This window comes from Sorex araneus, chromosome 5, assembly GCF_027595985.1.
Source record: "Sorex araneus isolate mSorAra2 chromosome 5, mSorAra2.pri, whole genome shotgun sequence".
NCBI lineage: Eukaryota > Metazoa > Chordata > Mammalia > Eulipotyphla > Soricidae > Sorex > Sorex araneus.
The window spans coordinates 170,985,459-171,013,274 of record NC_073306.1 but is presented as its reverse complement, the minus strand read 5'-3'; the positions used below and the strand labels follow the sequence as shown (position 1 = coordinate 171,013,274).

General features: G+C 51.6%; 1 protein-coding gene across 3 annotated transcripts in view; it reads right to left on the bottom strand.

The window, feature by feature from the left end:
• Window positions 1-27,816, bottom strand: part of TBC1D1 (TBC1 domain family member 1) — a 190,733-nt gene that overhangs the window by 94,546 nt on the left and 68,371 nt on the right. The window contains exon 1 of one of the 3 annotated variants that reach the window (XM_055140319.1): window positions 4,074-4,172. The exons of the other annotated variants lie outside the window; for them this stretch is intronic. Within the exon in view, the coding sequence (XP_054996294.1) occupies window positions 4,074-4,103 (30 nt within the window). The 5' untranslated portion in view covers window positions 4,104-4,172. Of the gene's footprint in view, window positions 1-4,073; window positions 4,173-27,816 lie in introns of those variants that run through there. 3 annotated transcript variants of the gene reach the window in all.

Sequence of the window (27,816 nt, the reverse complement as noted above, 5' to 3'; positions counted from 1 at the left end):
TGGAGCCATAGTACAGCAGGTAGGGCATTTACCTTGCATACAGCCGACCCAGGTTCGATCCCCAGCATCCCATATGGTCCCCTGAGTACCACCCAGATTCCTGAGTGCAGAGCCAGGAGTAACCTGTGTGCATCACTGGGAGTGACACAAAAAGAAAAAAAAAATCCCGATTTTTTGCTTTATTCCTACACCATGAAACTGCTCGCTCTTCAACATTGGTAGAGTTATCGAGGCATCACCAAAGTCAAATAAATCACGCTCAGCCGTACATCTGCACAAAAGACTCCCACCACCTTCCCTGCCGCCTCCCTGTCACCATCCAGCTACAATTTACAAAGGTCAAAACATTTTTTTAAGACATTTGCTTTAATTTTTATTTATTTATTTTGCTTTTTTGTGTCACACGCAGCGATGCCCAGGGGTTCCTCCTGCTTTGCACTCAGAAGTAACGCCTGGCCGTGCTCAGGGGGCCATATGGGATGCTGGGAAATGAACCCGGGTTGAACACACGCAAGGCAAACAAACGTCCTACCTGCTGTACTGTCACTTCAGCCCTGGTCAAAACATTTTTAAAAAAGAAACAAACTTGCAGTGAAAGGGCTTAGGGGAGGGGTGTGGGCGCTAGACTGCTCAGCGGACTACTCCCACGAGCACTGCGTATGCCGGCACTGGGACTGCACACTGGACTGCACAGTGCAGGCAGTCTGTGCCAGAGGCTCCAAAGACCCCATAGAACACCTCCGCTAATCTGTAAATCCGAAGACTGTCACATCCTGGAAGCCCTCACTGAAGAACGCTAGCCGTAAAAATCACTTAATTTCAGGGTACAATTTTAATAGCCTGCCACCTAGGAAACTCCAAGCAGTCCTATTTTCCCTTCTTTAGTTCTGGAGGTGGGGAGGGGGCCTTGGGGCCAAGCCAGCACAGCTGGGAGGGGGGTGATTGACCCACAGGAGTCCCACACGCCGAGCACGTGCTCAGCCAACTGAGCAACCTCTCTGGCCCGAAGCACACGTCTGAAAAATTATGCTAAGGGGTGGTAGCGATGGGAAAGCTGGCAGGGCGTTTGCCTTGCACCTGGCGGCTCCGGGTTAGATCCCCAGCATCCCTATATGGTCTCCTGAGCCCTGCCTGAAGTGACCTCTGCCTGCAGAGCCAGGAATAACCCCTGAGCACCGTCAGGTGTGTTCCCAAAAGAAAATAAAAATTTATGTTAAGGGGGGCTCCGAGAGAGAGGAAAAGTACCAGCCTTGCGTGTGACTCACCCTGGTTCGATCCCACCCACACCCCGAGCACAGAGCGAGGAAGAGCCCCAAGCCCCCACCCCCCTGTGAATGTGCTCTAAAAGCATGGTAGTTTTGTTTGGTTTTGTTTTTGGCTTTTTGGGTCACATCCGGCGATGCTCAGGTTTACCTGGCTCCACACTCAGGAATCACTCCTGGCAGTGCTCTAGGCACCATATGGGATGCCGGGGATTGATTGGACCCGGGTCGGCCGCATGCCAGGCAAATGCCCTCCTGCTATGCTATGACTCCAGCCCTATTGTACAGTTTTGCTGTTGTTCAAAACAATTTTGGAAGGGTTCAGTATTTTCTTTTCTTTTTGGGTCACCCCCAGCAATGCACAGAGGTTACTCCTGTCTCTGCACTCAGGAATTACTCCTGGTGGTGCTCAGGGGATCAAACGGGAATCGAACCCAGGTCTACCTCGTGCAAGACAAACGCTATAGCTCCAGCCCCAGGGATTTAAGGTATTTAAGGCAAGTAGCTGCACAGTGCAGTTATGAGCTTTCCAAAGGCACTGCCACTCGGAGACAGGGCAGGACAACCGACCATCCTTTCTTACCCATGCGGCTGGGATCGGGGTGAGGTTTACTCTGTTATTTTGGGACACAGATTTTGTTCTGTGATCACGCTCACCTCCACAGGCCAAAGAAACAAGCCCATCTCCCTCCTCTAGAGAAAAGCACCTTATTGAACACGTCTTGGAAAAGTAAATAAATAAAACTCGAAAACAGTACTAACAGTAGTAGGCTTGGTTTTTGTTGGGTTTTTTTTTTTTTTTTGGTTAACTTTTTCTTTTCTTTTTTCAGTTTGGGGAGGCCACACTTGATGTTGCTCAGGGCTAACTCCTGGCTCTGTGCTCTGGGATCACTCACGTAGAGCACGGGGGACAATATGGGGTGCTGGGACTGAGTCCTGGTCAGCCACATGCAAGGCTCGTACCCTATCTGCTGCACTATCGCTCTGGCCCCCAAGACTGAATTCTTAACACTGGGGAGATAGCTCAAGGTGCTGAAGGTCGAGCTCTGCGTGGGGCAGCCCTCCCCCGAGGATGTACTACACGCATGCCAGCTCTGGCCTGCCAAAATTCTACTTTGGGCCCTGGCACTTGGTGTTCAGGACCCGGCAGCACCAGATGGACGTGGAGACTCCACACACAAGGCTCAAGCTCCATTCCTTTGAGCTTCTCCCCAGACCTAAGATTTGTCTCAATGATTTTTGTTTGTTCGCCACACCCCGCTGTGCTCAGAGCTTAGTCCTGACTGCAGCTGCAGAATCACTCACGACAGGGCTCGGGGATCAGGTGTGATACAGAGAATTGAACCCGGGTTAGCAGTCTACAAGGCAAACACCCTCTTATCTTTAGTTCCCCCTTAATAATTTTGTTTTGTTTTGTTTGGGGGGTGGGGGGGCATACCTGGTGATGCTCAGGGTTAGTCCTGGCTCTGTGCTCAGGGGACCATACGAATGCTCAGGCCCTCTCTTCTTAATGATTTTTGAACAAAGCAGGAGTTCTTTCTCCCTTTGACCTCATAGTATCAAAGTTAAACACACCAGAACTCATTCTCTACCTCTCCAGTGAATAAAATGTAAGCAGACAAAACACTTTGTATTATTTTAAACTACACAACACCCGTTAGAAAGTTGTAACATCACTTTCCAAAAGGCTGATTAGCTATCACTTCAGACCAGAAAATCTGGGCATTATCGCTTTTTGTTCTTCCGAACAATAACCACTTTAAAAGGGCAAGACTTTCAGTGGCCCTCACTTTGCCACCAGCTGTGTTTCAGGAAGTGGGGGTTCGGGTGAGTTCGGAAATGCACGCCGGAGCCCCGCGGTCAGCCTAACGACTATTATCTACTGTGTCTCCATTTTATTATCACTCAAATGAGGCAGGCCTTATCTGACTCACAAAACAGGTTTGTTCTTTTATTATTATTTTTTTTAAAGAACCACTTTTTTTTTTTCTTAAGTCCCAGAAGCGGCCCAAGATTGTGCGGGATCCCTGGGAATGCCTACGGGGTTCTTGCATAAAAGAAGCTCGTTCCTCAACCTGCCCTCGGGGAAAGGGGGCCAGCCTGTCAAGTGGACAGCAGAGGAGACATGCCAAGATGCCCCAATGACCCACAGGGCCTTTAAAAGCTGGGGAGCAGCATGATGACCCCAGTATTTGGCACTGTCAAGGGTTTTGTTGTTGTTTTTTTTTTTAAGGGGGGAGGGAGGGAATAAAGTTCCACTACACTCCCCAGCTGGTGGGGTCCCGCTCGAGATCGTTTCCGCGTCCGCGAAACCCTGGCTAGATCACTGTCCCCCAGTGGCACTCCCCCCAAAGAGGTCCCAGCGCTCAAAGAAGAAAAGGAAAAATAAATCTAAACTTTTAGGAAAGCAGCGAGCGGAAAGAACTTACTTCGCCTAGAAAAGGCAGCTCTGAAACCCTCCTGAAACCCAGGTTTTTCATTTTTATTTTACAAGCGACGGGACTCCGGGGCTCCGAGCGCGCCGCATTCCTCCGGGGGGCCCCCCGACACCCCGGCGCAAACTTGGGTCGGGGGGTAGAGGGAGCCACGCGGGTCCCCACCGGCCGGCTTGGCCGCGCGGGGGGTCCGGCGAGGCGGAGGGGCGCCCCGAACTTCGCCGCCCCGGCCCCGGGCACCGGGACGGGCACCCCCGGACCGAGAGCGCACCTGGTGGCCGGGCCCCGGGTCCCCCCTTCGTCCCGCGCGCGCCGCGCCCCCCGCGCGCGCCCCGACGGTTGCGCGCCGAGCGCCCGGTCGGTAACCGCCGCCTACCTTGGCCACCCAGCTGAACAATGGGGACATCGCGGGCCGGCCGGCGGCGCGTCCCGGCCCGCCGCTCCCGCTCAGTCCCGCCGCCAGCCCGGGAGGCGGCGGGCGGCAGCCGGGGGCGGGCTCGGGGCGCGGCGGGGCGCGGGCATCGCTCCCCCGCGGCCGCCGCGGCTCCACCCCGCTCGTCACTGCCCGCAGAGGTCGCGCCCGCGGGGCGGCCGGGCCGAGGAAGGGAAGTGGGTGGGTGGGTGGGGGGAGCCGGGGGCGCTGCGCCGAGCCCCGGGAGCGGCCCGAGCGCGGTCGACCCCGCCCAGCCGGCCCGCGCCCGCCGCGCGGCGGGAAGCGCAGCGCGCCCGGGTCCCCTCCTCCTCCGCCGCCTCCTCCTCCTCCCCGCCTCCTCCGGGCGGCCCCCGGGCGAGCGGGGCGCGCCGCTCCCAGGCCTCAGGGTGCGCCGGGCGCCGCTCCCGGCACCGCGGCCAGGGGGAACTGGAGGGAAGGCGCCCGCCGCAGGCCCCGCGTGGGGGCGGCCCGCCACTCCGCCAGCCCCCCCGCAGCCCCGGGCGATCCCTAGACAAAAGGCCCCTACACAAAAGGACCCGCGTTTCCTAGGACCGTCCCAGTACCCGAGTCCCGGGTTTTTCTTGGAGACGCAGGCCCGCAGGCTGGCTCCCAGCGGGTCCCCGGGAGGGGGGGGGGGGCTCCCGACTCAGGGGGGTTACAAAGGTTAGTGGGCTGGATTTCAGATCAGGTTTCCATGTGCCCCCCCCCCCGCCCTCCAAAAAAGGCCCCTATGAGGGGCCAGAGAGACAGTGCAGTGGTTAGGGCGCCTGCACCGAGCCAAGTCCGGCTGGATCCTGGGCACTCCGTGTGGTCCCCCAGCGAAGCCAGGAGTAACCCGAGGGCAGAGCCGGGTGTGGCCCAAACACCGAAACGAAACAAAGGAGTGGTGACCTTCTCCCTGGGTCGCTGTAAAGGCCTCTAAGACAGTCTTGGGGAAGTGCTGGGGTGAGGGTGAGGGCGTGCTTTCCCCTCCCCCACGGTCCTTTTGCCTACAGTTGCGATGATTAGGGGTCACGGACATGCCTGATTATGGTGCTGGAAAGGATGCTTGGTGCTGCGGGGGTCACCCGCGCGGCGGCCTCGTACCCCCCCCCCCACACACACGCATTTTCAGCACCGCAGCCCGCACTGCTCCCATCCACAGTGCTCGCAGCGCTTGCCGGGAACAGAAGGGGCGTGAGGGAGCCTGGCTGCCCTGAGCCTGAGCCTGAGATTGACACTGCTGCCCAGCTCCGAGTCCCGGACAGCAGCCTGCCAGGGCCCTGGATGCACGGAGTGCACGTGGGCATTGCTGGGCATCCAACTCTCAAGCTTGACGCAGCAGGGCACTTTTGGCCACCGATTCCCAACACCACGTGTTCCCAAAGCATGTAGGGTGCAAGCCCCGCCTGGGTATCCCCTGCATCCCCCAGGAGAAGTAGCCTGGCATCCTGGGGCCCTTGCATGGAAGAGTATCTCTGAGGGGTGGGGGAGCAGTTTCAGAAGCATTGCTTGGTACCTCCCCAAAAAAGAGCCCTTCCGGGTTCCACAACCTTGCTACCCAAAGTATGGCCCACAGTCCAACAGGCTCAGTTCATCTGGGCATTTTGTAGAAATACTGGCCCTCGCTCTCCACACGCTCCGATTCGCCTCACCCGCGAGCAAACCCTGGACCACGCAGCCGCATTTTCAGCCGCATGAAATCTCAGACATCACACCACTCATATTCCAAGAGGAGCGAAAGACTCAACCCTTAACAACATATTAGTAATCTCTTACAGAAGGGCTTGATGGCTCCTGGGTGAAATACAACGATCTTCACACACTCTCCTCTAAGGAAAGTTTTTTGGAGCATTTTCAGTGGTTTATTCATAACAAACAATATAAATTGTTTTGGTTCTTCTTTGGGGCAGGGTTTGGGGTTTGGGATGGAAACATCTGAAATATGGTGGTGGGAAGGTGTCATGGTCGTGGGATTGGTGTTCAATACTAAATGTAATCAAATATTGTGAACTACATTATAAAAACTAAATTTAAAAAAAGAATAGAGGGGCTGGAGCGATAGCACAGCGGGTAGGGCGTTTGCCTTGCATACGGTTGACCCAGGTTGGAATCCCAGCATCCCTGAGCACTGCCAGGAGTAATTCCTGAGTGTAGAACCAGGAGTAACCCCTGTGCATCGCCGGGTGTGACCCTAAAAGCAAAAAATAAATTAATTAATTAAATAAAAATTAAAAAGAATAGATAATTTACAGAACTTTAAAAAGAAAAAGAAAAAAAATACTGATTCTGTTCTACCCTAAGAAGATTGGCCAATAGAGTTATTTCACCGTGGTGATTTTAGGTTGCTGGTATGCATATTGTTTGAGAAGCACTCTGCACCTGTATGTTCATTGCAGCACTGTTCACAATAGCCAGAATATGGAAATAACCCTAGTGCCCAAGAACAGATGACTGGTTAAAGAAACATTGGTACAGCTACACAATGGAATACTATGCAGTTGCTAGGAAAGATGAAGTCATGAGATTTGCTTATAGAGTATCGTGTTAAGTGAAATGAGTCAGAAAGAGACAAACAGACATAGATTTGTGGAGTATAAAATATCATAATATGAAACTAACACCCAAGGACAGTAGAGACAGGGCCAGAAAGTTTGCTCCACGATTGGAAGCCTGCCTTATGAGCTGGGGAAAAAGGCAGCTGGGATAGAGAAGGGATCACTAACTCCATGATGGTTGGAGGGATTGCTCAAGATAGGAGAAGTGTGCTGAAAGTAGGCTAAGGACCAAACATGATGGCCTCTCCTTATCTGTACTGCAAACCATAATGCCCATAAGTAGAGAGAGACAGAGTAAGAAGGAAACTCTCTGAGGGGTGGGGTGGGGGAGGCTAGGGATAGTGAGGACACTGGTAGTGAAAAATGTACGCTGGTGGAGGGATGAGTGTTCTATCATTGTATGACTGAAACTCAAACATGAAAGTTTTGTAAGTGTAAAAATAAAAAAGGTTTGAGATGCACCAGGATGCAATTCATCCAGGTTGATCTATCTTAAAAAATAAATTACTGGGGCCACTATAGAGATAGTACAGCAGGTAAGGCGCTTGGCTTGCATGTGGCCCACCCAGGTTCGATCCCCAGCATATGGTCCCCTGTTCCTTGCCAGGAGTGATCCCTGAGCACAGTCAGCCCCAATACCCCCCATTCAGCCCCCAAAATATTACTGACTGGAGCTGGAGAGATAGCACAGTGGGTAGGGCACTTGCCTTGCATGTGTCTGACCTGAATCTGGTCCCCTGCACCCCAGGACTGATCCCTGACCACTGCCAAATATGGTCCCCCCCAAAAAAATAAATAAATTACTGACCAACAATCCCTTCAGAAAGTGGTTCAGCAGCTGGACACTACAGAGGTAAGTAAGGCACTTGCCTTGCATGCAGCTGACCTGGTCCCCAGCACCCCTGAGAAGCCCGGAACACCATCAGGATTAACACCTGAGAACAGAGCGAGGAATAAGCCCAAAATATAACCAGGTATGGTGCTCAAAAAAACCCCTTCCCTGCCAAAAAAAAAAATTAACTTGAGAATTACCTCTGTGATACACACTTGGACAAAGAGGAAGAAGGGAAAATACATGACTGAATTACATTTAATAGAATAAAAACTGTATTCCCTGCAAAAAAATTATATATATATATATATATTCAGACCAAATCCTAAAACTGAAAAAATAAAGTTTATGACCTGTGACTAAGCATAACAGAGTTAAAATCTGGTGGAGACTAAAGCTTTTCTGACCCAGAAAGGTTTCCCTCTGCCCTGTGTCTGCCTGATCCAGGAGTGGACAAAATAACTCCAAGCCTTCATAGGGAGTAACCCCCAAGAACTCTACACCTTACACTTCTATTTTAATAAATATACATGAGGGGCTGGAGTGATAGCACAGCGGGTAGGGCGTTTGCCTCTCACGCGGCCGACCAGGGTTCGATTCCCATCGTCCCATATGGCCCCTGAACACCGCCAGAGGTAATTCCTGAGTGCAGAGCCAGGAGTGACCCCTGTGCATCGCCGGGTGTGACCTAAAAAGCAAAACAAAACAAAACAAAACAAAAAAACAAGAAATATACGTGATAGGGCTGGAGCGATAGTACAGCAGGTAGGGCGTTTGCCTTGCATACGGCTGACCTGGGTTCAATTCCCAGTATCCCATATGGTCCCCCGAGCATCTCCAGGAGTAATTCCTGAGTGCATCAGCCAGGAGGAGCCCCTGTGCATCACTGGTGTAACTCAAAAAGAAAAAAAAAATAGACTTTACGGGGCTGGAGCAATAGCACAGCGGGCAGGGCGTTTGCCTTGTATGCTACCGACTCGGGTTCGATTCCCAGCATCCCATATGGTCCCCTGAGCCCCGCCAGGAGTAATTCCTGAGTGCAGAGCCAGGAAGTAACCCCTGAGCATCACCAGGTGTGACCCAAAAAAAGCAAAAAGAAAAAAAAGAAGTATACGTGATAGGGGCAGAGAGACAGTACAGTGGGTTAGGCCCTTGCCTGGATCCTGACGACCCAGGTTCCAATCCCTAGCACCACACATGGTGTTCCCCTAAGCACACCAAGGGTTACTCCTGAGCACAGGGTCCTGAGCACCCCTGAGTATGTCCCCAAACCAAAATCATTAAAACTTGAAAGTTACTTTTTCATTTTAGTTTGCCATGTCAGGGACTGAGCGCAGCTCTCACCCATGCATGCGGGCGTGTGCTTTCCCTTCAGCCACAGCTCCGGCCCCGTGAAATGTTGTTTTAGTTCACTGCCAGCCTGTGGCTTGCCCGGCACACTGCACAAAGAACGCCTCTGTAATAATCGGGACTCTATTAAACATTAACATCAGCCAGGCTAACTAATGCCATACTCAAAACAATTTCCCTTAAAATGCCACACAACCTCTTAGCCGAAAAACGTACCTTCCCCCCAAGAAGCTGTATGTAAGCCAAGATGCTCGCTCGCTCTCTCCCACCCTCTCTCCTCTCTCTCCCTTCTCTTTCCTTTTCTCTCCTCTCCTCTCTCACCTCTCTCTCCCCTCCTCTCCTCCCCCCTCCTCTCCTCTCTCCCCTCCTCTCCTCTCTCACCTCTCTCCCCTCCTCTCCTCTCCCCTCCTCTCCTCTTCTCTCCCTTTCTCTCCTCTCCTCTCTCACCTCTCTCCTCTCCTCTCCTCTCCTCTCCTCTCCTCTCCTCTCCTCTCCTCTCCTCTCCTCTCCTCTCCTCTCTCCCTCTCTCTCTCTCTCTCTCTCTCTCTCTCTCTCTCTCTCTCTCTCTCTCTCTCTCTCTCTCTCTCTCTCTCTCTGTTTTGGCCACAGCCAGAGTGCTCAGGCCTTACTCCTGGCCTCCTGGCTCTGTGCTCAGGGATCACTCCTGATGATGCTCAGGAGACTCTCTGCGATGCTGGGGACAGAGCCTGAGTTGATAGCATCAGCACTCTACCTGAGGTACCTCTCAGGCCTGGGCAGCTGTAATTTTCAGCAGCTACCAGGTGGTTCCCTCTCAGCCGGAGATGAGACACCTCCAGACAGAGTCAGTCATCGATGGATCTCACACACTGCTGGTCCCCAGTCCAGTCTGTCCCTTAACTGCCAAATCTTGGAAAGGGGTGGGGTGAAGAGCAAATGATTTTGCTGCTCTGGGGCAGAGTCAAATTCAGGGGCCTGAAAGGGCAGGCAGGACGGATGAAGGGGTGATGAGGACCAGGTGGGGGACATGGAGAACTCAGACCCAATGATCCAACACTACACTCAGCCGAGCACGCCGTGTGGGCTGACTGGGGACATTATTGGTGCTGACCCCTGATTTACTTAAGGCTTGGAAGTGTGTGAAGGTGAGTGAGTGTGTGCATCGTCTGTTTCAAATCACATATGTTAAATGATATTGAATATTTTATGCTATATACGTGTGTTCACAAAAAAATGTGAGTGGGCACACTCGCCAGGTTCGGTGGTCTGGCGGTTTTCCCACCTCGGTTGGCCGATGGTGATGAACAAGAAGAAGGAAGACACAGGGGCCAGCCTGGTTGGTGATCAATTGCCTTTATCCCAATCTAGTCTTCCTCTGCCTCCTTCCAGTCTCACTCACTGCCCATAGTCCTTCTCCCCCAGCCCATTCTCACAGCCTTAGTTATACAGAACAATCACCAAGGGTTGGGGAAGCCAATTACACAACGGTCTTCTTAAATTTACTTCTTAATAATCTCTCTAGTCATTGGGGGCTGGAGTGATAGCACAGTGGGTAGGGCGTTTGCCTTGCATGCGGTTCAATTCTCAGCATCCCATATGGTCCCCTGAGCACTGCCAGGGTTAATTCCTGAGTGCAGAGCCAGGAGTGACCCCTGTGTATCACCAGGTGTGACCCAAAAAGAAAAAAAACAAAATCTTTCTAGTCATTTTGTATGGACACAGAGAAACATTAAGCTTGTAGAGTGACTCTCCTGGGAACGTCTCACTATAGATCCCAGACTACAGTGCTCAGACTAGATTAGTCCTTCCTAACCCCTGCAGGGTCCTTGTCCAGTTACTTAGTTTTGGGTCCTGACAGAATTTGTCCATGACCATGCTCTTAACATAAGCTTTATGGCACTTGGCCTGTCCCGTTTCGATGCCAGGGTAGCTTACAGCTTGCCCTGGATCCATCCAATCCCTTCATCGGAACCACGCTTTGGGGATGCTAGGAACTAAGGGCAACTGAGGCTTAAGTCAAGTAAATATGACAGATGCCCAGGAGTAAATATTATTGGGAGTCAATTAACTCCCAAGTTACAAAAAACAGCATTTTTTGTAATGTTTAAACTGTCTTCCTGTGTCTCTACAAAACGGGCATTGCTCTATGCACAGGACATAAGGGAAAGAGAAAAGCAATATTTCACTGACAAATACAAAATCCAGATCTCTGAAGAATCTGATTTTACAAGTTACAGGTTGCCTGATGAGGGGAAAGGAGTGATTAACAGATAGGGGAAGCAGAGCACAAAGGGAAGTTAAAGATGAATACCGAGGAAATGGGAGTGCCTTGGGAGCACTGTGATGATCAGTAAAGCTAAACTCCTTGCTTCATTGGAGGAGAAAGGGTGGAGGAGAAAGGAAAAAAACCAATGTTACCCCACAATACTAAACTATATTAAGTATGTATTCTAGACTATATGCTTTGCTAAGTTTACGTGAAATACATATAGTAACAATTTCTACACCATCAACAATAAGTACATATAATGATAGTGCTGCTGACTGTCAGGATTGAGAGCCAGTCCTATTATTCTGACTCTTTACTTAACAAAGAGAGTGATGCAGGCAGGCAGGGAGATAGGGAAGGCCCCTCCCCAGGCGATGGCAGCAAATTTCCTAGGAAGTAATGGCTCTGAAGCTGTGAAACCAATCTTGCAGAAAACAGGAAGTAAGGCCTGATAAGACCTTCTCCTTGCCCCAAGCAACGGACCCTGAGGAGACTGGACCCCCAGCCGTGAAGGAAGTACCTCGGATGTCCTTTCCCTTAATCTGATTAACTTTAGTGATTCAGCCCAGAGAAGTCTTGAGAACCTTCCAGACCAAGACATCCCAGGAAGATGCCCTCTAAAAGCCACCGGAACAAAGGAAGGGCGCGTGCGCATATGCTGCCTGTGCCCATGTACCGCTTTCGTCCACGTGGCCGAGCACATGTGCGCCGGCATCTCCCCTCTTGAGATGTGTATATTCATGCTTTCGTGTCTAATGCCGGGATGTGTGTAGGGGCTCTCTCTGCCCTTGGAGAAGCCCCCGTTCTCTTTTGAAAGCATTACCCACTTTCTCTCTCACTCTCTCCCTCTCCACACCTTCAAAAACCCTCCTAATAAAATCAATTTACTTCATGCTTGCCTATCCTGAAATTCCTTTCTGTGAGGCGAGACAAGAATCCAGTAACTCGGGGCTGGAGCGATAGCACAGCGGGTAGGGCGTTTGCCTTGCACGTGGCCGACCCGGGTTCAAATCCCAGCATCCCATATGGTCCCCTGAGCACCACCAGGGGTAATTCCTGAGTGCAGAGCCAGGAGTAACCCCTGTGCATTGCCGGGTGTAACCCAAAAAGCAAAAAAAAAAAAAAAAAAAAAGAATCCAGTAACTCTAGGTCACGGGTGGCAGAGGCGGGTCAGAGAAAGTGACCATCTTTCTCCTCCACACTTCACACGAGCCACCTGTGGGGCCCACCAACATCAAGAGTACAGGGCTTAGGGGCTGGAGCAATAGCACAGCGGGTAGAGTGTTTGCCTTGCACTCAGTCGACCCGGGTTCGATTCCCAGCATCCCATATGATCCCCTGAGCACCGACAGGAGTTAATTCCTGAGTGCATGAGCCAGGAGTAACCCCTGTGCATTGCCGGGTGTCACCCAAAAAGAAAAAAAAAAAAGAGTACAGGGGTTAGTACAGCTGCCTTACACATGGTCAACTCCGATTTGATCCCCAGCACTACATCTGATTCCCTGAGGCCCGCCAGGAGTGATCCCTGAGGAGCCAGGAGTGACCCCAGGGCACAGCCCAAACCCAACCCCCCAACCCCCAGAGTGCATGTGGGTGCCCCAGCTTCATCCCCCACCTTTCTTAAGGGAGTGGTCTCAAGACAGTGCCAGAACTAAAGTGCTCGGTTGCCAGCAGCCCACCTGGGGTCCAGTCCCAGCCACATATGGTCCCTGGACACCACTCCTCAGCAAAGGCCCGTGACGAGACCACCTGCTCGGGAAGTGAGGACAAGACCCTGACACCTGGCGCTGCCCACGTGCCCCAAGCGTGGTCCCGGCTGCCCTGCACTCAGGGACCCCTGCGCTATAACAGCACATCACAGAGCCTGGAGCGTTCAAGGCCTGTGACCAGGGTGGAGCCCCCAGCCCACGGCCTGGCCAAGCATGTGTGCAACCCCAGTCACTGCAGCAGCGAACGGGGCTGGGGGATGTGTGGGTTGGAATTGAGGGGAATCTGCTCTTCACAAAAACAAAGAAGAAGGGGCTGGAGTGATAGCACAGTAGGGTGTTTGCCTTGCAAGCAGCCGAACCGTGTTCAGTTCCCAGCATCCCATATGGTCCACCAAGCACCGCCAGGAGTAATTCCTGAGTGCAAAGCCAGGAGTAACCCCTGAGCATCTCTGGGTGAGATCCAAAAAGCCAAACAAAACAAAACAAAAAACACAAAGATGAAGAAATAAACGTTTGCTGGGGAAGAGTAAGAGGCATTTGCAGTAGGTCTGCACCAACAGGATCTACCGAAGACCAGGGCTGCCATCTTTCCATGGACTTCAAAGGGATGACGTAGCTCTGCACATGGGTACCCTGAGTTCAAACTCCGCACCTTGTGCTGGGCACTGCCAGAGCTACCACAGAGCACTGAGCCAGGAGCAGCTCCCCAGCACCATCAAGTATGGCCCAAAAATATAAAGGGATGCTTTAGTGATTTTGTTTGATTGTTTGGGGGCCACACTCACTGGTGCTCAGGGCTTACTCTTGGCTCTGTGCTCAGGGAGGGCTCAGGGGTCCATATGTGTTGGCAGAAATCTGCGGACAGTCAGATCAAGGCTAGCACCCTACCCACTGGGCTACTTCTCGGTCCCCGTAATGGGATGCTTTAAGACCTCACCAGCTCAATTTTCTTTTCTTTTCTCCTTTTCTTCACTTCTCTCTTCTCTTTTTTTTTGTTTATATTTTGGTCCCACCCTGCTATGTTCAGGCCAGCACCCTCCTTGATATACTATCACTCCGACCCCACACCACAGCAGCTCATTTGCACGGGACATGACAGAGGACCCCAAGGAGAGGATTTTAGAAAATGATAGTGAGGGTGTGCAGCCATCCTTTGCCAACACAAAACTGTGTTTCTAGGAGGAGAAAAATATATTGTTGAGCAAATAAAAGAGGGGGGGGATACCCAGAAGCTGTCAGAGCTGCTCCCCTACTAAGTCTCACCATAAGCCTCCAGCCCTGCCCCCCAATGAATTCTGAAACTCCAGTCTTAGGAGGAGGAGGAGGGGGGGGTGAGGAGGAGGTGGGGGAGGAGGAGGAGGATGGGGAGGAGGGGGGAGGAGGAGGAGGAGGGGGGGAGGAGGAGGAGGAGGAAGAAGAAGAAAAAGAGGAGAAACAGGAGGAGGAGGAGAGGAGGAAGAGAAGCAGGAAGAGGAGGAGGAGGAGGAAAAAGAAGAGGAGAAGCAGGAGGAGGAGGAGAGGAGGAGCAGAATCTCCCGCACTCAGCCTGCTCGCACCCGAGCCCGGAAGATCCCACTGCACAAGGAACTCAGCGTCAGAGCCGCCAGAGCTCGGCCCCACGAAGCCGCCATCGCCCAGCACGTGTGGTTTTCCCCACGCTGGCAAACAGGGTGACTTCCACTCAACACCGCTCTGCTGCTCGCCCTGGGGTAACTTCCGGCCCCCTCAGCCGAGGGCTCAGTTGTCCAGACTGCCCTGGCCCCACAAGCCTTGCCAGGCCAGACTCCTGCGTCTGAAGTGACGGCCTTCTCCGCCTGCACTGCGTCACCCTCAGAACGCTGGCATTTGGTACTGTGGGTCGGAGTGTCTGCAGAACAGCCAGGTGGGAGAGGAGTGCGGGGCAGAGGGTGCAGGACAGGCTCTGGTGCACGGGTGCGACACTCTCGCCCCATCTCCAAGGAGACCCAACCCAGAAGCGCCCTAAACCCCACCCGCTGGGTCCAAACAGGCTTTATCATGTGGGACAAGGCTGACTGCATCGCTGGCCATTGGCGACTGGACTCCATCTCCTGTCCTTCTCCCCTCCCCCAAAGATGGGAGAGTGGGAGTGAATGTTCCAAATCCCTAATCGCCAGGTTGGTTGCCCTGGCAACCCAGGAGCTTTCCAAAAAGTCACCTCATTAACACAACAAAGGACACCTCTATTGCCTTCCTTGCAGGAAACGCCAAGGATCTGGGAGCCGGAAGGGGGTTTTCAGCCGCTGATGGGAAATATATCCAATGTGTGACTCTTACATTTTGGTTGTTCAGTTTGTGATGCCAAGGATGGAACCCAGGGCCTCACACCGGCAAGGCAAGCGCTCCACCACAAGCTACAGCTCCACCTCGGTCTGTGAACATCCATTAGTACCGTGAGAACAACATGTGTCCTCCCAAGAGATCCCTAAGCGGCTCGGAGCTGACGTCTGTCCCCAGAGGAGCTGAGACAGCAGCAAGGATATTCTGGCAGGTGAACAAGCTAAGAATTTTTCACCCAGGGATTCCCAGAAGTGGGAGAGAGAACTGGCTGCAAATGAAGACCCAGCCTGCAGGCAGGAAAACTGTGTGCTTGACAGAGTAGAGGAGAAAACCGTGCCTTCCGGGGGCGTGGCGGGTGGGGCAGTTCCTCTCTGGACAAGTCTCACCTGCACACGGTGGGGGGTGGGGGGCAGAAATCAGAGCTCACAACTGCAGGGAGAGAACTGCATCTTATTTTTATTTTTTTTTCTTTTTTGGTCACATCCAGCGATGCACAGGGGTTACTCCTGGCTCTGCACTGAGGAATTACCCCTGGCGGTGCTCGGGGGACCATATGGAATGCTGGGAATCAAACCCGGGTCGGCCGAGTGCAAGGCAAATGCCCTACCCGCTGTGCTATCTCTCCAGCCCTCTTATTTTTAATTTTAATTTTTTTGTTTTCTATTTTACAGCCACTCTGAAATTGGGGATCATTCCCGGGGGTGCTCAAGGTATCATAGGGAGTGCCAGGGATGAAACCCACATCTGCCACACCGCAGCAAGTGTGCCAGGGACAGGGATTTAGAAATGCTAGTTGATGGTCTGCAGCATTCTTGGCCAACTTTAAACTTTGTTTCTAGGCGGGGAAAAAATTGCTGATCAAATGCAGAAAAATCGATGGGGGTGGGGTGGGTGGATGCAGGGGGAAGGGGAGTCCTCAGTTTGGAAGAAAATGCATAGCCATGGGGTAAATTGCATGCTAAAACTTCAATTGCATTATTCATAATATCTAAAATGCGAAGTCCAACCAAATGTGCACAAACTGATGGATGGTAGACAAAATGCAGCATGTCCCTACAACAAAGACAACACATATAGAAATGCCAAATATTCGCTCAAGAAAGGAACAAGTATTGGGGCCTGCCGCCCTAGGGCTGGGCCTTTGAAACTATGCCAACTGAAAGACTAGGAACGCCTGATGCCAATACATGAAACATTCAGGGACTGGAGAGATGACATACAGGGTTAAGTGTGGTTCAAACTCCCCCTTCTCCCCACCAAGAAAAGAGAGAGAGAGAGAGAGAGAGAGAGAGAGAGAGAGAGAGAGAGAGAGAGAGAGAGAGAGATGGCCTTCAACAGTGCGGGTACATCAGCTAATTTTTTGAGTAATCAGTGGATTGATTTACATCAATGTAGGTGAATCAGCCAATCATCCAATAGGTTAAGGGTCCAAAAAGGATAGAAAGATGCAAGAAGGGGCCAGAGCCATAGTATAGCCAGTAGGGCATTTGCCTTGCATGTGGCCAACCCAGGTTTGATTCCCAGCATCCCATATGGTCCCCTGAGTACTGCCAACAGTAATTCCTGAGTGCAAAGCCAGGAGTAACCCCTGAGTATCCTGAGTGTGACCCAAAGAGAAAAAAAAGAAAAAGGAAGGAAGGAAGGAAGGAAGGAAGGAAGGAAGGAAGGAAGGAAGGAAGGAAGGAAGGAAGGAAGGAAGGAAGGAAGGAAGGGGAAAGAAGGGAGGGAGGGAGGGAGGGAGGGAGGGAGGGAGGGAGGGAGGGAGGGAGGGAGGGAGGGAGGAAGAGCAAATTCAGTCTCTTCCACATCTTCCCGCTAGTACACCCATCTTCTGAACTCAGACACCAGCAGTCCTGATTCCTACTAAGGACAAACACCATTGCCCCGCCCCCAGCCCTACTTCTTCCTAGTTCTCAGACCTCCCGTGGGAATGGATTGGGCCACCGGCTTTCCTGGTTCTCCAACACACGTTGGCCGGCTGTGGGAGTTTCTCAGCCTCTATAACCACAGGAGCCAATGTACCATAAATCTCTGCTGACACGCGCCTCTCCACAGGCTCCTCGTTCTGCTCTATGGGACGGTCCTGCTTAGAGCAAGATGATAGGCCAGAAGTCAATTACCACACAAATAAAACAGGAATAATGGGCTGGCGGCCTCAGGTTCAGGGCTGAGTTTATGGGCAAGCAGTTGGCATCAAAGGGAAGGGTGTGTGAGGGCGAGAGAACTTAGAACAAATTCTGGGACAGGCGGGCCTCCAGGAGGTCACTCCTCTCCAGTTTTACGAGTTACTATGCCTAGCGGCACGACACGACGCCATTTGTTCCTCTCACTATTGTTCCAGGGATCACTCGCCACGGCATGAGGGACGAGAGCAATGCTAGGGTGGTGCTGGCATCAAGCTCCAGGCCTCGTGCCTTCAAGGCAGGGGCTTTACCAACTGAACCTCACTCCTGGGCCCGAGATTTAGTTTATTGGCCAGAATGAGCGGCAATCAGATTGGATTATACTGTCGGCGGCTCCAACTACCTTCACTACATTTATCCAAAAGTCTGTGAAATTAAGAGCTCTCTGCAGCCCAAGTAGTGGTATTAGGAAGACTTTGGTTTCTGTATAAAAGAGAACCGTTGACCTCTAGAGGGTACCGGGCAGCATACATTTCACACAAAGAATACATTTCAGGAGGTCGGGGGTGGAAGGAGCTCGGGCAGAGACAGTACAGCACACTTTGCCTGTGACCCACCTGGGTTTGTTTCCCCGGCAACACATCTGGTGCCCTGACGCCTGCCAGGAGTGCCCCGAGCACAGTCAGGAGTGAGACTGAGCACAGTCGAGTATGATCCAAAGCTAGAAGAAAAAAATTAGGGGGCTGGAGCGATAGCACAGCTGGTAGGGCGTTTGCCTTGCACGCGGCCGACCCGGGTTCGATTCCCAGCATCCCATATGGTCCCCTGAGCACCGCCAGGAGTAATTTCTGAGTGCAGAGCCAGGAGTCACCCCTATGCATCGCTGGGTGTGACCCAAAAAGCAAAAAAAAAAAAAAAAAAAAAATTAAAACAAAAAAGTACCCTTGACACCTATTTCAATTTCATCAGTTTCAGGATGACTTCTCTCTCTCTCTCTCTCTCTCTCTCTCTCTCTCTCTCTCTCCCCCCCCCCCCCCGCCACTTCCCAACAGAAAGGCATCTCTTTATCAAAAACTAACCATTTAAAAAGTGACTTCAAACCAGTTACATTAATATGCTTTTGTATTTACATATCCATTTCCCTCACGATGTTTGCTTAATATGTTCAGTAATCATGTTCACTTTTTACTTGGTAAGACATTCCAAAAATAGAAACAGGATTTCTCTATTTTTAACTCAGTTTTATAAAGTTTAAACAAATAATCTTCTTTCCAAAGTACAGGGCACATATGTTTCAAATTCATGGAAAAACCCAAAGGCAATGACCTCATCGACACGGGAGCTAGAGAGACAGCTCAGAGAGCTGGAGGGGCTTTGCATGAACTCTGCATGCAGGAGCCCTGGGCTCATCCCTGGCACCACATGGTCCCCCAAGAACTGAGGCAGGAACAGCCCCTGAGCACCACAGGGAGTGGTCCAACCCTTCTTCCCGACCCACAAATTAGACTGACAGGTACAAATTCCTATTTCCTGTTTGCTTTTATATTTTGGGCCACACCCAGTGATGCTCAGGGGTCACTCCTGGCTCTGCACTCAGGAATGACTTCTGGTGCTGCGCGGGGGATCACATGCGATGCTGGGGACCGAACCTGGGTCGGCAACATGCAAGGCAAATGCCCTACCCGCAGTACAGTCACTCCAGCCCCAAATTCCTGTTTCCTAATCAAATTCCGTAGTGAATAAAACTAGGGCTAGATCCCTCTGCACAGCCACAGGAAACAATGCGCTGCCTCTCTGCTTGCCACCCTGTGCTTCATCAGAGGGACGGGCGAGTCACACTGCACACAGCTTGCGGGTCCTCTGTTCCCCAAAACTCAGACAGTGCCCTCTGGTCCTCAGACACAGCTCGAGAGTCTGAATGGGGCACTTACGGCCCTTGACAGCGTCAGAAGGGAGCGGCTTCTCTTCCCCACATGCCAGCCTCTACTCTGTCTGTCAGTCACATGCCCGCACAGGAGCCTGGGAGGTTGCCTCCTCCTCGAGGGAATTTGCCCTTCACTGGGGAAGTGATACTCTGGGCCAGGTGCAGAGAAATTCAGCTTCCAGAGATGGGCCAGATGCATTTAAAGTGGTCTCAGAGACTGATCTTCAGTAGGAAGCTTATGGTGGGGAGTGGGAGGTGGGTGGGCTGAGGGACAGGATGAAGGGGGGTGAGGGATGCTGGTGAAAGGAAGATGACACTGGTGGGTGGAGTGCTGTGCTATGCATGAAACCCGACTCTTAATAGCATTGTAAATCATGGTGCTTAAAGTAATCAAATAGTAAATACAGCGACCTCAGGGTCAGAGAGAGAGTGCAGGGCTGTCTTGTATGTGGTCGATCTGGGTTTGATCCCTGGCACTCCATAAAGTGTCCTGAGCCCTACCAAGAGTGATCCCTGAGCACAAAGGCAGGAGTAAGCCCTGAGTACTGCTGGGTGAGGCTACAAAACATCATGTCCCCAAATTTTTTAATTAAAAACTTTTAAATTTGGGCTAGAGTGATAGAACAATGAGTAGGGCATTTGCCTTGCACGAGGCTGACCCGGGTTTGATCCCAGCATCCCATATGGTCCCCTGAGCACTTCCAGGAGTGATTCCTGAGTGCAGAACTAGGAGCAACCCCTGAGCATTGCTGGTGTGACCCAAACAGTCACAAAAAATTAATTTTTTAAAATTTTAAGAAGTACCATTAGGGGCTGGAGCGATAGCACAGTGGGTAGGGCATTTGTCTTGCATGCGGCCAACCCGGGTTCGATTCCCAGCATCCCATATGGTCCCCTGAGCACCGCCAGGAGTAATTCCTGAGTGCAGAGCCAGGAGTGACCCCTGAGCATTTGGGTGTGACCCAAAAAGAAAAAAAAAAAAAGAAGTCCAATCCAAGGGTCCTTGAGGAGCTTAGAGGTCCTGCCCCTGCCTGGCCGCTGTGAGACCTGGACTTGGATCCCTGGAACTGCCCCACGTGCATGGGATCCCGCAGCAGCACCCCGGGGAGTCCAGGTACCACGACAGACTGGGCTGTCTCCACACTGCAGCCTTCGTGTCCTGCAGCACAACTGCACTGTGTGAGTGTGCGCTCAAGCCTGTGTGACCTGTGCACTACAACACAGCAACACGGGGAAGGGGGAAACCAGGAGGGCCCATCAGTTTGTGCATGTTGGGATGGACCTTTCTTCCTTTCTTCCTTTCCTACCTTCTTCCTTCCTTCCCTCCCTCCCTCCCTCCCTCCCTCCTTCCCTCCCTCCCTCCCTCCCTCTCTCTCTCCCTCCCTCCCTCCCTCATTCCTCCCTCCCTCCCTCTCTCCCTCCCTCCCTCCCTTCCTTCCTTCCTTCCTTCCTTCCTTCCTTCCTTCCTTCCTTCCTTCCTTCCTTCCTTCTTTCCCTCCTTCCTTCCTTTTTCTTTTTTTTTCCTCTTTGGGTCACACTCACAATACTCAGGGGTTACTCCTGGCTCTGCCCTCAGGAATTACTCCTGGCAGTGCTCAGGGGACCATATGGGATGTTGGGGATTGAACGCGGGTTAGTTGCATGCAAGGCAAACATCCTACCCGCTGTGCTATTATTGCTCAAGTCCCTTCAAAGGGGACCTTTTTCTCTGTGGAAGGAACTGTCTCCGTTGGAGGCCAGTGGACCCACTACAGGGCCTCAGGCTGCCAGAGCTGTACTCTGGACCTGCTTCCACTTCCAGTCAGTCTTTCGCCCTTCCAGAACCCTCGCAGCCTCCCTCCGGAGTGCTTCCGAACAAACGCCCCAACCATGGTTGTGTGTGTCAGCCTTCACGGTGGGGGAAAGCCATCTCCCACTTGTCCAGGCGGGAACAGCAGAGGCGCCCGAGCTTCTGGAGCTTTGGGGGGACCCTAGAATGGGTTATTGTCCTGCAGGGAGAAGCTCGTATGGATGAACCTGGGGTTCGGGAGTCGGGGCTGCATGCCGGGAGAGTGCAAGGCCCTGAGGTAAGTCCTCAGCACTGCACGGAGCCCCGGGCACACTGGCTAAGGCCCTGGTGGCCCCAGTCACGCTGGACCCGAGTGCGCCACATTGAGAACTGTCTGCTCTGAAGTCACCCCCTCCTCCCCTCCCCCCAAACTCACCTGAGCACTTCTCTTTTTTTAGCTTTTCTTTTTTGGGTCACACCCGATAATGCTCAGGGGTTACTCCTGGCTCTGCACTCAGGAATTATCCCTGGCGGTGCTCGGGGGGCCATAAGGGGTGCTGGGAATCGAACCCAGGTTGGCTGCGTGCAAGGCAAACGCCCTACCGGGTGTGCTGTTGCTCCAGCCCCACTTGAGCACTTCTGAGGCTCCCCAACCCCCAAAATGAAATCTGTCTACGACTCTATTGCCGCCCATCTGAGGGCTGGAAGACTGTCAGGAAGGAGGGAACATCCCCTGAGCGCTACTCAGTGCGTGGGTTTGTGGGTTATACACACTTGGTGTTCGTTTGTCTGGTTGGGGGTCACACCCGGTGTGGATATGGGCTCACTCCTGACTCTGTGCTCAGGGATCACTCACGGTGACCTTGGGGGACCCTATGGGGTGCCAGGGATTGAAGCCAGGTCAGCCGCATGCAAGGCTAGCACCCTGCCTTCCGTACCATCACTCTGGGCCCAGGTATTCCCTAGGTTAGCTGCTGAGTGCTTACGGCCACCCTGGTGTACACCTCGCAGACATGTGTACATGTTAAAGTGTCTGGAGCTCTGCGTCTGCGTTTATATATTATGCTCTGGCACATGTGTTATGAACAGACAGGTGCCGTAGTGCCTGTCTTCCTGTCTGTTTATATGCGCCAGAGTGCATGTGTTATAGACGTACAGTGCTACAGCGTCTGTGTCTGCCTTTACTTATTTATTATGTATATAGTGTGTATCTTGTAAACTGTGCTATAGTGTCTGTCTATTTATGTACTATAACACAGATTATAAACATACATCCTGCTGTACTATGTATCTATCTGTATCTGTGTCCATAGATTATGTTTCATAGACACACACATACACTGTAGTGTCTACCTTGGTATCTACATTTATTTCTGTATGGTGCCTTAGTACATGTGTCAGAAACAGTGCTACAGTGTCTGTGCCTCAGTGCCTAATTTATTTATGTACATGTGTATACTGCATGTGTTATACAGAGTGCTACAGTGCCTGTGTCTCTTTACTTATTTATCTACTCTGCTACAGTGCATGTGTTATAAACATAGAGAGAGCTACAGCTTCTTAAAGAAATTTTGTTTTTATTTATTTATTTATTTATTTATTTATTTATTTATTTTTTGGTTTTTGGGTCACACCCGGCGATGCACAGGGGTTACTCCTGGCTCTTCACTCAGGAATTACTCCTGGTGGTGCTCAGGGGACCATATGGGATGCTGGGATTAGAACCCGGGTCGGCCGCGTGCAAGGCAAACGCCCTACCCGCTGTGCTATTGCTCCAGCCCCAAGAAATTTTGTTTTTAATTGTTTTGGTTTTGGGTCACACCCGGAGATGTTCAGGGGTTACTCCTGGCTCTGCACTCAAGAATTCCTCCTGGTGGTGCTCAGGAAACCGTACGGGAGGTCGGGGATTGAACCTGGGTCTGCCACATACAAGGCAAAAGCCCTCGGCGCTGTAGTATGGCTCTAGCTCCCAGCCTGCAGCTTCTGTGTCGCTGTGGTCTCCAGTGCTGTGTTTCCAGAGCACTTACTACATGATGACTTTCCCGTGGGTGACTGCAGATCTGGTGGGTGCTGGGTGCAGAGCTGTGAATTTAAGCCCTGACTGATTCATTCAGTCACGTGCAAATACCCACCACACACACCTGCTCCGCACCCCCGGGGGATGCTGCAGTTAAGGAGACACCTGCCCCTAGAGGACCTCGCCGGGTCCAGTGGGCCCACAGAGCAAGTAAACAGGAAATGTGCCAGGGGGAGGGAAGTGCCTGAAGACAGCCAGCCAGGGCCCCACTGCCGCGGGAGGGAGCCTCCGCCTCGCCAGGCAGCCAAGCAGGAATGAGCCAGGGGAGAGAATAGAGGACCCCGTCCACAAGGCCACGGGTTCTGACTCGGGCCTCCTCACAGCAATTTTATCGAGCCAATCGATGAGCAATGGATGACAGTTTTTGTTTTTGGCCTCCCAACCAGTCAGAGCCTCGGTTTCCTCCCAGGGACCAGATCAGCAGTTTAGTGGGAGGCCCGGAGGGTGCAGTGCTGATCCAGCCCCACGGTGCCTGTACCCGAGCTTGGGGGCACTCCAGAGCCGCACCCATGGGGCTCAGGGGACCGTGTGTTGCTGGGGATTGAACCAAGCTTGGGGGCACGTAAGTCAAGGCCCTCAGTCCCTGTAATGCTAAGGGCCTCAAGGGTTTTTAAGTGATAAAACATTTTCTCAATGTACACTGGTGGGGGATGGGTGTTGGAACACTGCATGACTGAAGTCCAATCAAGAGCAGCTTTGTAAGGGTCTGTCTCACAGTGATCCAATTTAAAAAAAGCTAAAAAATTGAAAAAGACATTTCCTCCAAAATTAAGTAGAGGGGCACCAGAGTGATAGAGCATTTGTCTTGCATGTGATCAACCTGGGTTCAATCCTCAGTGTTCCATACAGTTCCCGGAGCACCGCCAGGAGTAATTCCTGGGTGCAGAGCCAGGAATAAGCCCCTGAGCATTGTGGGGTTTGACCCAAAAAGCCAAAAAACAACTCAAGTAGAGAGACCAGAGAGAGAGAGAGAGAGAGAGAGAGAGAGAGAGAGAGAGAGAGAGAGAGAGAGAGAGAGAGAGAGAGAGAGAGAGAGAGCGCACAGCCGGCAGGGCACTTGCCTTTGCATACGCCCACCAGGGTTTGATCCCCAGCACTGAGTATGATCTCTGGAGCCCTGCCAGGAGCAGAGCCAGGAGTAAGCCCTGAGCACAGCCTCATATGGCCACATCAAGAAAGAAATTAAGTTGAACAATACAACAAGACATACATGTAGCTACTATCCTACTTAAAAAATGAGGAGGCAGGGCCGGAGCGATAGCACAGCGGATAGGGCATTTGCCTTGCACGCGGTCGACCCGGGTTCGATCTCCGGCATCCCATATGGTCTCCCAAGCACTGCCAAGAGCAATTCCTGAGTGCAAAGCCAGGAGTAACCCCTGAGCATCGCTGGGTGTGACCCAAAAAGAAAAAAAAAATGAGGAGGCAGAAAGATAGTACAGTGGGTAGGGTGCTTGCCTTGTGCATGGCTGACCCTGGTTCAATCCCCCATACTACACAAGGTCCCCTTGGCCCTCACCAAAAGTGCTCTCTGAGCACAGAGTTAGGAGTAATCCCTGAGCACTGCCAAGTTTGGCCTAAAAAAACATAGATAATAAAACCAATCTAACAGATATGTATATTTATAAGATTTGGGTTGGATTTTTTTGTTTTGGGAGGTTTGGGGCTTGGGGGGGGCTAAACCCAGCTGTGCTCAGTGCAGTGCTGGGATTGAGCCAGAGTCAGCTGCACGCAAGGCAAGCACCCTACCCACTACACTATCTCTCTGGCCCTGACTTTTGGTTTGGGGGCGGAGGGGACGACACACTGTGATGTTCAGGGGCTACTCCTGGTTCTGCACTCAAGAATTACTCCTGACGGTGCTCATGGGGCCAAATGGGATGGACACTGGCCAATTACATGCAAGGCAGGAGCCCTAAATGCTGTACTACCACTCCAGTTCCCCAATTTTCTGTTTTTAAGAATTAAGACACTATTAATAAAGCTCTTCCTCCAAACTGGGGTACGTCTTTATCATCCTGAGCTGGGTACGGTTTTATTCTGTGTAGCACCCCTCAGGCCAATCCTCAAAGTATAAATATACAAACTATAGAGTAGCATTTGTGCCTTTATTTTTTTTTTTTTTTTTTGCCTTTTGGGTCACACCTGGCGATGCACAGGGGTTACTCCTGGCTCTGCACTCAGGAATTACCCCTGGCCATGCTCAGGGGACCATATGGGATGCTGGGAATTGAACCCGGGTCGGCCGCATGCAAGGCAAACGCCCTACCCGCTGTGCTATTGCTCCAGCCCAGCATTTGTGCCTTTAGATTTATTTTTCTTGCACAGTTTCTTCATATGTATTCTTTGGGGAAAGTTGCTTGTGTGTGTGTGTGTGTGTGTGTGTGTGTGTGTGTGTGTGTGTTTCTGTCATAAAGGCAATGGTTAGGGATCACTCCTGGCATGCCTCAAGGTGGGGGGAGGGCAGAAGGGGTTACTGGGGATCAAACCTGGGTCAGCTGTGTGAAGGCAAGCACCCTACAAACTGGGCATCGCCGGAAGTTGCCTTTGAATATTCAACAAGGTACTCTTTTAATTAGTTTTCTGTTGCATCCTGCTGGATGGTTATTCCACCATTTAATGATTTAATGCTGTTTGGGGAAAACATGAAGACAGCCCTCTCCTTAGTTTTTTCATAGCGGCGACCCCCTTGTGCTCAGTCCTTGTGCTGAAGTCTGAGCTCACACTCCTGTGTAGTACCGTGTCTGGGTGAGGATAGCCCGACTTTCACGCTCCTCCACATCCCCCTGCAGAACCCCGTGCCCAGGGAGCCTGCAAGCATGATCCCACCCCCCACCGAGTCTGACATCATCAAACTGTTAAATCATGCAGCTCTAATGGCAATTAATCGATTAATATGTTATTTAGTTATTTATTTTTACTTTATTTTATCTTTTGGTGGCTAGCAAATTGCCCATCTCTTCTTCTATCTACTGGCTATTCAGGTTTCCTGTTCTGAAAAACTGCATTTCTATCAAGTCGCCCTTTTTTTTTTTTTAAGAAAACAAGTGATCTGGGGCTGGAGCAATAGCACTGCGGGTAGGGTGTTTACCTTGCATGCAGCCGACCCAGGTTCGATTCCCAGCATCCCATATGGTCTCCTGAGCACTGCTAGGGGTAATTCCTGAGTGCATGAGCCAGGAGTAAGCCCTGTGCAACGCCGGGTGTTTGACCCAAAAAGAAAAAAAAAATCATCCATAAAATATGAATAAAAAATGAAAAGAAAAGAAGTGATCTGGGGATTAAGGGGAAGGCTCAGTGGCCAAAGGGGGGCTGCCTTGCAAGTGTGAGACCTTAAGTTTGACCCCTGACACCATCCACAGGTGAAATTGTGGTCCGGCTGTTTGTGTTCTGGTCTAAAACAACCAGGGGCGTGTGTGTGTGTGTGTGTGTGTGTGTGTGTGTGTGTGTGTGCGCGCGCGCGTGCAAGCACCATAGCCAGGATATACCTCCTGATAAGCACATTGTGTGAGCACCACAGAACACCCCAACCAGAATGTGCTAGAGCACCACAGTGAGGTGAGGGCGGCCCCTAGCAAGCATAGGCGCAAACACCACCACTAACACCCTTGTTGTATGTCATCAAAACAACAACAGCAATACAGAAAAAGGTGGGGAAATGCCTGCAGTGGGGACCTGCATTTGGTATTCTGTGAATGCTCTCCAAGTGTTTTTTTGGCTTAATTATTTAGAAGCAATGTTGTTAAGTGAATCAATTAAAAGATCCATCTAGCCTACTAAATATGCATTGCTTAAATAAAATGATTTTTCCAGACTTCATTTGCATCCTCTTAATGGTTTCATATCCCATGCCTTAGGGGAGCATGGCCAAAGAGATGTCTTTTGTTGTTGCTGTTTGTTTGTTTTGGGGTGGGGAATGCACAGCCTGCAATTCTCAGGGGTTACTTTTGGCTCTGCACTCAAGAATTACTCTTCCTGGCAGTGCTCAGGGGACCATATGGGATGCCAGGAATTAAACCCAGATTGGTGGTGTGCAAGGCAAGTGCCCTCCCTGCTGCACTATTTGCTATGGCCTCATCCCCACCATAGAGACATCTGAAACGAAGAGTTCCTGATGGTTGCCAAAGAGACTCCAATGGGAGATGGTTTATTTCTGTCCAGAAGATGTTAAAGAGTCTCAGAAATGTTCCAAACTCCATGCTACCCTTAGATCTTTTTGCCCAATTTGTCTGAGTTTTTTTAATTTGTTTTTTTGGCCCACACCTGGTGGTTCTGGGGGGCCAGTCCTGGCTCCATGCTTGAGGGTCACTCACTCAGTGATGCTCAGAGGACCATGTGATGCTCGGAACTAGCCCCAGGCCACTTGCATACAAAGCATACAAAGCTTCAAGCTATCCCCATGACCCTAATTTGAGTTACAATTTGGCTTTTTATCATTCTTTATAATTACCCTGGGAAAAGTATAAGATAAATGAATATTTGGCAAAGAAAAGAGCATTCAGGATTCCCGGGATCTTCCCAGGGACGAGCACTTGGGGAGTGACCCTCAAGCACTGCCAGGTGTGACCCCAAAACACTGTCACTGTCGCTGTCACTGTCATCCCGTTGCTCATCAATTTGTTTGAGTGGGCACCAGTGACGTCTCTCATTGAGAGACTTATTGTTACTGCTTTTGGCATATCCAGTATGCACGGGTAGCTTGCCAGACTCTGCCACATGGGCTCGATACTCTCCGTAGCTTGCCGGGCTCTCCAGGAGGGGCGGAGGAATCAAACTCGGGTTGGCCGCATGAAAGGCGAATGCCCAACCGCTGTGCTATC